We start from the raw sequence: 8544 nt of genomic DNA on the forward strand, positions 1-8544 counted from the left end.
AAAAAAAAAAGCTACAAATTGAAACTTTCTGATTTTGAAAATAAAAACATGAAACGAGTTATACACATTCAGTCCCAGGGACTAAGTATCTCATCTTTGGTAGTGACCAGCAGTAAATGCTTATGAAAAAACCATTAAGCACCAGGCAAACAGAGTAATAAACGCAGCCTCTAGCAGTCTACAACTTATGGCTACCCACAACTGAAATCTACATCACGTCTTTGTGTTTCGTAGTCCTTGATGGATGCCATGAATCAGTCTAAACTCTCTCCAAACCAATTTATCATCACCTCAAGGACTGCTTGTCCCAATGAGTTTCGTAGCTCATTGACAAGGGAAAATACTTTTTACTTATCTTTAACTCACCTCCAATGGATGCCCTCTCAAGCATGTTATTAGAGAGAATTCCCCTATTCACCGTAATGCTAGATTTCTTCTGTTGTTTTTTTCTCTCCACAATCTGTTTTCCAAACTTGAAAAGGTTTAGGGTATGTTATTAATCTTCATGCAGAAGCCATTCCATAACTGATCGTCCTTTGCCACCTTTTTCTGCATTTTGCCATACCCTTTTCTGAGCTGTTTGGACAAAACTCTGCAAAACATTCACGACGTAGGCATGGTTTGGATTTACACACTAAAAAATGATGGGTTTTGTTTTCTTCTATTCTTTTCCTAGTAATTCCTAACCTGCCTGTTACCTGTTTGACAACTGCCAGTTGCTGAGCAATGAGAAGCATTTACAGTGACTCCAGGATCTGTGTTCTGAATGACAACAGATGTCATATTTACTACTGTATGCTAACTAGTTTTCCCTACGTATATTATTTTTCATTTGTTAACACTGAACTGACACGCATTTTTATTACCTTATTACTCAATATCATGAATTACTGTCAGCTCTTTCTTCTATATATACCATACGCAAATGTCACCATTTCAGTACTAACTCTCTTCCCATGCAGTTTAAGAATATGTTGAATATCACAGGTGTCTGTGAGGCTCAGATGGTACCTCCACTATACTATGAAAACTGGCTACGTGCTCTGCTTCCTATCCACTTGCCACTTTTTAACCATGAGAATTTTCCTTCTTTTTCCACAGGAACTTTGCTCTCCCAGGATCCTTTTGTTAGAGACCACTATCATGTTTTTTTGAAAAATCGTAATATAACATGGTCACATCTATAATAGTAAGTTAAAGGCACCTACGTCTGTCCCTCAGACACTAAGACATGGGTCAACCCAAACTACAAGAAACTTCCTGAGCCTCCAAGACAGCCTAGCCAGATACAAGCTACCTACTCAAAATGAACTCTCCTCTGGGCTAACTCCCAAGCTATGCCTCAGAATTGTTCCAGAGTTAGATCCAGGTCATGGACCATTCAAACAGTTCAACACTATTGACAATTTAACAGTTCCAATGCCTGGGAACATTCACAGACACTGCCTAGTTCATTACTAGACAATCTGATACCATATACCTATATAACAATATCTGACTAACACATATTTGAATATTATCCTCGACAAGAAGTGTGGATGTTTTCCCATCATAAAATTAATAACCATGTGGGTGAACATGCTATTTCTTATTGTCATTTCTACAGTTTGATCAGTTCAGCGGTTATACTTACGAATCTTCTGTGAAGCTTTACTCTAAAAGTGGCATCACATCCCTCTAGCATCACCAGCAATTTCAGTGGCAGATTGCACATCACTAATAAGGATTCAGCAATTTTAAAAATCAACTCCTTCAGAACTCTCGGAAAAATACTACGTTGTTCTGGGAGATCGTCACTATTCTTTCTATTCTTTGTTCTCAAACTTCAATTAGGCCAGGTTGCTTTTTTTTTCCTTACTCATGATCCATTAAGCACGGCTGTGATGTGCAAACTTTCCCCAGATTCCTCCATACTGAGCACGTGCAATGGTCTGATGTTGGATCAGCTTTATCCTTTTGAGAACTCATGTCATGTACAATTATGTACAGCCAAATGGCAAGCTTTTGAATTCTGATGTATTTATTTTAAAAAAAACTTATTCCAGCAGGCTTTTATGGCCACTAGGAAGTTGTTTCTCAAAACTTGTTTTGATCTAGCTCATTCATACTTAATTCACCAGTTTCCATGCTGTTTTCTATTGTCTTCACTTGAATACCATTTCCATCTTATGTTTTTTTAAAAAACCGCAGTGAACTACTTTTACTCTGTTGCTCAACTATAAAAAGTATATAAAAAAGGCTTGCGATGTAAAAAGCCTTTCTGATGGGTAGTGCATGTTTAACCCTGGTTTCAGATATGGTACCTTTCAAACAATCTCCTTGCCTTTACAGGTCTTCACCCCTTTTCAGTGCTCATTTTAACTTTTTATTTTTGCCTGGTTACTTCTTTGCAATTAAATATGACTATGATGGATTCTGGAGGAAGAGTTGTCTCTTACAAATACATTCATGTGGTCACTTTCAAAGAATGATCTCTTACAGTAAAGTATGAGCTAGGTACTGCCTGCTACTCAGGACTGAATCCACTTGCTTCTGCATGTGGAAGTTGTCTGATTATTCACCCAGAGAAGTCACACAGTTCACAGCCTTTGCACTGCATCGCTCGCTCAGCCCCTAGGGCTGCTGACAGAAAACCCTCTTATTTATACTCTGGATTTCAATCCATTCAGATTCTTTGATATTCACCAATCAAGTTGGTAAGTTAAATACAAAGCTACACTCTCATTACCAAGGAGAGAAAGGAAGTTCAGACAAACAGTTCTAAGAGCAATGCGTTTAGTTTTATGAAGTGGAAAAGACACTGACGAGCTAAATATACAATCTGTCTCTCCTCCCTAATGCATGACTTATTTTCTCGGTTTATTTCAAGATTACTGATGCGTTCCGTCGTTCAATTCCAAGTCGGATTCCCAAACCAAAGCCTACGAGCACAACCAAAGTACCTGTCAGAATTCCTGCCGCCCATCTCAACAAACCACTCCAAGACAGCAGTTCTGGAAAGCTACGTATTATAAGGACTGTGTCTAAAACCTGCCTTCAAAGCGGAGGGAGAAGGTAAAAAATTTTCTATGATCTATGAGATTAAAATGGATTTAAGCAATCTGAATCTCAACAGCAGTTGTCTCCATTGGGGAAAAGTCTGAAACCATCCACACTGTCAGCATATCAATGGTCACCAATCACAGGACATCAAGAGACAGCCAAATTCTTAGGGGCAAAGGTAACTGCACGTCTGCAGGGACCAAGCTCTGCTCCCGTTTTTCTGGTGTAATTCCAGAATTTGGCCCTCACAGTAGAGAAGCACATGAGACACAAATAAGTTTCTACTATAAATTCAATTTTGACCTGTTCCACAAATGACAATACTAATGTTGTCTCAGTAGATTTATAAAAACCTATGGTCAATCAAATGAAGAGGGGTTGAAGGAGGTACCGTTTTGTTTTCAAAGTTGGTCTAGTCAAGAAGTGTTTCAGTATGAATATCTTATGTTCAGTAGTAAAGACAGAATGAAGAGAGGTATGGAGAAATCTGCTCTTTTATAATGTATAAAACTTAAAGAAATGCAGAGCTCCTTGTTGTGCCAAGCATCACTAAAAGCATGGTTTGAAGATGAACAATTCTCCTCTCAATGAGTTAACTAGTGTGATTATCCCCACTCGCATTCCTGCTGATGTTATCTTAGGAAAATAGATGCAAGAATTGAGATGGATATTGTTTGTATTAGCTGTATAAACTTTCACCATTTTATTTGGACTATAGTATTTAGATTTCAGTTCACTTAAACAGTATTTTGGAACTGATCAAAATTTGTGTCAAGCTTAACAGCAAGTTGTGACTTACACAGAAATGCAATTTTGTTCTTGCATTCCTCCACAATTTTGCCCTTCCTTTCAACTGCTCACATTCAAGTAAAATAAGTAACTGCATTCATAACTTAGTGAAGTTTTTTTTAACCAGACTAACTCTTTGCACAAGTAGTTCTAGTCCATCCATGAGAGAATTTGCCTTTTTGCTTTTCTTAAAGCACAACTTCTTTAAAAGACTTGAAATTCACTCAAAGTTTCCTTTTAGCCAACGCACACACAAAAAAAAAAAAACATTAGAAGAGACTCCAGGTTTGTTGTTTTCAATTTTCTGAAAAATAGCGACTGTTGCTCTGACAAGAAAATTTCTCACTGTTCCACTTTAGAAAGTTAAAACTAACAAGATACCATTACTGGAAGGAACCCCCACACAGGAATCCTGTAGTACCAACTAACATGAGTTACTGTTTTAGAATATAAAAATTAATTTATTTCCCCGGTATTAATGTCTCCCTCATTCTTCTTCCCCTAACAGAGTGCATTCCAACAATCTAAATGGCTCAACTGATAATTTGTGGGAAAACTCCTTTCACATAGGTCTTTCTTTAAGAACTGCCAAATCCTAATTCCTAAATAAAGCAAAAGTTGGCGGTGATCACAGTGCCATAGCCAGAATTGCGATCCTTTTGCTGAAGCAAGGAGAGATTTTGATGCATTCAGTTACCCGATTTTTTTCCCTTTTATTTCACAGCTAAAAGTTTAACTTAACCACTGAGACAGTACAACACATTAGCACTGCTGCATGACTATTTTTGCAAACCCACAACAGAAACCTATGCCTCCCTCAACAGCTCCACAAGAAATTCTCTAGGAGTACTTAAAAAAAGGAAAAGTTTAAAAAGATCAGTCTACTGAAAAATTATTTCAGCTTGTGTCTGACAAGACACACTTGTGTCAAAATGCAAAAATTAAAGAATGACTCTTCCATATTAAGAAGAAAAGGTTTCAAATTTTATTCACTAAATCTGCAGGTAACTATAAAGTTCCAAGCTCCATGTCATGTATGCTCAGATCCAAATAAAGTTCACAGCAGCACACCATTATATGTTCTGCAACTTGCAGAATGAGTGTATGTAAATGCAAAGAAACACAAATTTCAAAAAGCAGCTGTCAACTTGGCATGCGCATCAGAGAGATCTTCAGTATAAGAACAAGCTTCATCAGAAGGGACAGCAACTCACGGATGAGCCAAAAAAAAAAAAAAAAAGATACAAACCTCTCCATACACAGGTCTGCCAACAGATCTCAGCTCCAATCAAGCAACAAAACTCCCACTGAACGTGCTACAATGAACAGTCTGCTTCTCGGTAGTTGCAAATCACGTATTTACAAATTGATGCTATTTGGCACCCTTTATTGCCAGTCTACAGAAAGAAAAGAAAACCTCTAGCAAAAGAAATTAATTCCCGCAATAGCATCCTTTGGTTTAGAGCCCACAAAGGACCCCACAAGTACTGTCAAATCATCCTCTATGGTACTATATTATACTTCTCACCTATTTGTACTGCTGACACAGAAGAGTTTCCCTGTCTTTTGCTCCTGTCTTGGGATGACACAATTCATTGCTACCTATGAGGGACATGGCCCACATAGGCTCTTACTTAAGGATCTAAACAAATGGACAAACAGGGATACTACACTCTTACGGGATTAAGGGAGACAAAAAAAGCATGGAGAATGAAAGACAAGGAGTGGTAACATAAAAGGAGGAAACTGGAAGAATTTCTGAAAAACAGAAGTCCATCCCTCTCCCTCAAACTGCTCGGGAGGTATGGCATGCTGGCTACAGGCAAGATACGGACATTCATAGTGCTGTGAGAAGTGCTCTTACTGTTCATGGAGAGAAGAGGAAAAAGTTGGTGTCTTTCACCAGTACTAAACAAACTCCTCAGTATTCCTTATCCTCTCCCTTAGTTCAGATGCAATACACAAATCATATTCAAGACTGGACATAGTTGTGACATGAACTGGAAAAAGGGAGGGAAGGAAGCCCTGCAGTTAAATGACTTGGGACATAAGTAACACTAATCAACACTGATAAGTAGACAATAATCCCTAACCACTCTCTCCACAAATCTCTCAAAGTTAAAGGTTCGATGAAGAAGTTATTGGGCAAGATTCTTTAGTTTGTGTCGTGTGACAAGGTAAATAGAAAGCTAATCCCTTCAGGGGTTTTTTTGTTGGGTTTTGTTTTGTGGGGGTTTTTTTACATCTATAAACCACCTGCAGCAGGGTAAACATTCATGTCTCAAAGTGAGAGTAACTACCTGTAATCTTTAATATGGATTCTAAAATAATGATTTCCAATGATGTGGCCAAAAGCAAATTAAGAATTACTTATATATACACATATACAAGGATATATATTTTGTGTTTTCATACCCTTTAAGTGAGTCTGAACATCTTTCATACACTTCATCTTAAAAGTAGCCTCTTCTAACTACAAGTTGCTAAAATCTAAGACACTTTTGAGGGCTGAGTTATTAGGAAGAATATTCCATTGGTCAGGACTTATTCTAGTGCTAGTCTTAGAAGACTTGGCAAAAGATCAGTATTTAAAAAGTACGTTTTGAATTCTTCTGCTTTGCACCTACAGTTATGGCAGAGATGCTTTTTTAAAATAGTTCAGCAAATGAAGTTGGATAGTAAAAATTTTTTTTTAACAAAACTTGATGCTCCACAGAAATAAACTTGATCAAGTCTGTCAAAAGTGCTCACTAATGGGCAATTATTTTCTTGTATTGCTGCTTACATTGTAAACCCTGATTTCCTATTTCATGCCAACTGATTTTAAAGCATTTTACAGTATCCATAAGATGCGGTACAAATTAACCTTTGATTTTACATCTGTTGTACATGAAAATAAAAGTAACAGATGCTCTTCTTACTTTACTGACAGCTTGTGTCAACTTAATACAACAACAGGCTCCACAAAGAACCTGCCAACAAGTTTCCAAAGGTGGGATATGGACAGTAGAGTACATGGCTTGCACAACACTCACTCATAATCATTACTTGTAACACATTCAAAGAATGTTCTTGGAGTAAAGTGCATATAGTGCTTTTAGCACAGGGCTGGATTAGACACCTTCAGAGGTTCCTTCCCACCTGAATTATTTTAGTAGCTCAACAATGCAATTGCAAAAATCCCAAGGAGTTTTACATAACTGGAAGAGTTGTGATTCACAGTCTCATCTCAAAGTCAGATGGTTTATCCATCATGTCAAAAGTTTATCATGCAAGTCCTGCTCTGTATCCAGTTTCTAAAGGAAAGCTGCCAACTTTATAAAAATCAGCTTACCACCCACCCCATATGAAACCTCTGGTTGGCAGAACGTGCAGACAGGCTTTTAGGATATTCAGGACTCCTGAATGAAAAATTCCTAATGAAGCGCATTTACCATGGGAACTGGAACTGCTTAAGGAACCTACATGAGACTAAAAATAAAAATGGAATGCTCAGGAGCCTTATTAGGGCTTGTGACCCCTCTTTATTACATACATAAAATTTTTATATTGCTCCCTCTCAAACTATTCTCCAAGTACCTTTTCACAGGAAATAAGCAACCACTGTCAAGATACTGGAAGATTTGGAGTCTTCCCAGAGGTGCAGATAACTCCCAATAACTCCCAATTCGTACCAATATTATATTACAAAAAAAATCATCAGTAAAATAGGGCACTATAAAGCCTTAAAGTCATTTTAGTTGCCTAGATCTACCTAAATTTCCACATTAAATCTCAACATTACAGATGCAACCACTGGCTGTAAAGTGCTTTAAGACACGTTGAAAAAAGCCAGGCATAGGAGCCAGAGAGTATAATCATCAGGAAAAGAGACAAATCAGCCATAGTACCATACTCCAAAGAGCAATGACTAGAGAAAAGCTGTTTAACTCCTACCCTTTTACAATAACACATGGCAAGGATGATGTGAGACACCTCAGTGAGCACACGGGTGATGCTTTTCAAGTACCACAGATATTTTTCCCCCTCAAAGGCTCTAGTATGGATTTACTGTTTCCAAGGCCTTTCAGAACGGTAAGTAACTTCACGTCGGTAACGGCAATCCACACACACTATGCAACATCCTTTCATCAAAGAAACTCGGTTTGTAAGAAAACACAGTTTAGAAGCTAAATGAATGCAGGGGACAGCTAAGCTCTGAACTGAAAGCAAGCGGTTTTCTTCCTCTCCCCCGCCCCGCTTCTTAAAATTCGCCTAAACGTATTTTTGTTGAGTGGGTTCCTGTTGTTACTTAAGTACCGATATTTTCGTTCGCCACTTCATCTTCTAACTATCCCGGGTCTGAAGGGTCAGAGATTAAACCTCACCTGGCTGCGGAGATTTTGCTTACAAGCAAAACCGCCATCGGTAGCAAGCAGGGAAAAGCAGGCACAGGAAGAAAAAACGAGCGAGAGAGGAAAACCAGGAGAAGTCAATTAAAAGCGAAGGGAAAGGCGGGGGGCTGGAAGGAGGGGGGAAGTGGAAAAAAAAAAAACGAAAAGGAAGAAGGAGGGCCGGGGAGGAGGGGGCTGGCCCTCAGGAAGACTGTTTCAAGCCCAGCGTGAGGAGCGAGCTCCAGGAGACGAGTACCTGGACTGCTGCCTGCCCCGGACGGAGTCTCCCACCACGGCTCCTCCAGCGTGTCCCCCATGCTCCCGCTGCTGCTGCTGCTGC

The 8544-nt window shown here is 38.8% G+C and overlaps 2 protein-coding genes across 6 annotated transcripts in view; both read left to right on the forward strand.

Annotated features, from left to right (window-relative positions):
• FILIP1L (filamin A interacting protein 1 like) overlaps positions 1–6756 on the forward strand; it is a 221238-nt gene extending 214482 nt beyond the window's left edge. For 3 of the 5 annotated variants that reach the window (XM_009289703.2, XM_009289704.2, XM_009289707.2), the window contains 2 exons: positions 2870–3054; positions 4340–6756. In XM_009289703.2, coding sequence (XP_009287978.1) covers positions 2870–3054; positions 4340–4430 — 276 coding nt within the window. In that variant the 3' untranslated portion in view covers positions 4431–6756. Of the gene's footprint in view, positions 1–1101; positions 1190–2869; positions 3055–4339 lie in introns of those variants that run through there. The other 2 variants (XM_009289705.2, XM_009289706.2) reach the window with 2 other exon arrangements.
• Positions 6757–7737: 981 nt separating this feature from the next.
• Positions 7738–8544, forward strand: part of TBC1D23 (TBC1 domain family member 23) — a 42310-nt gene continuing 41503 nt past the window's right edge. The window contains 1 exon segment of the mRNA XM_019474724.1: positions 7738–7905. Within this exon segment, the coding sequence (XP_019330269.1) occupies positions 7738–7905 (168 nt within the window).

This window comes from Aptenodytes forsteri, unplaced genomic scaffold (genome assembly GCF_000699145.1).
Source record: "Aptenodytes forsteri isolate BGI_AS27 unplaced genomic scaffold, ASM69914v1 Scaffold61, whole genome shotgun sequence".
NCBI classification, from domain to species: domain Eukaryota; kingdom Metazoa; phylum Chordata; class Aves; order Sphenisciformes; family Spheniscidae; genus Aptenodytes; species Aptenodytes forsteri.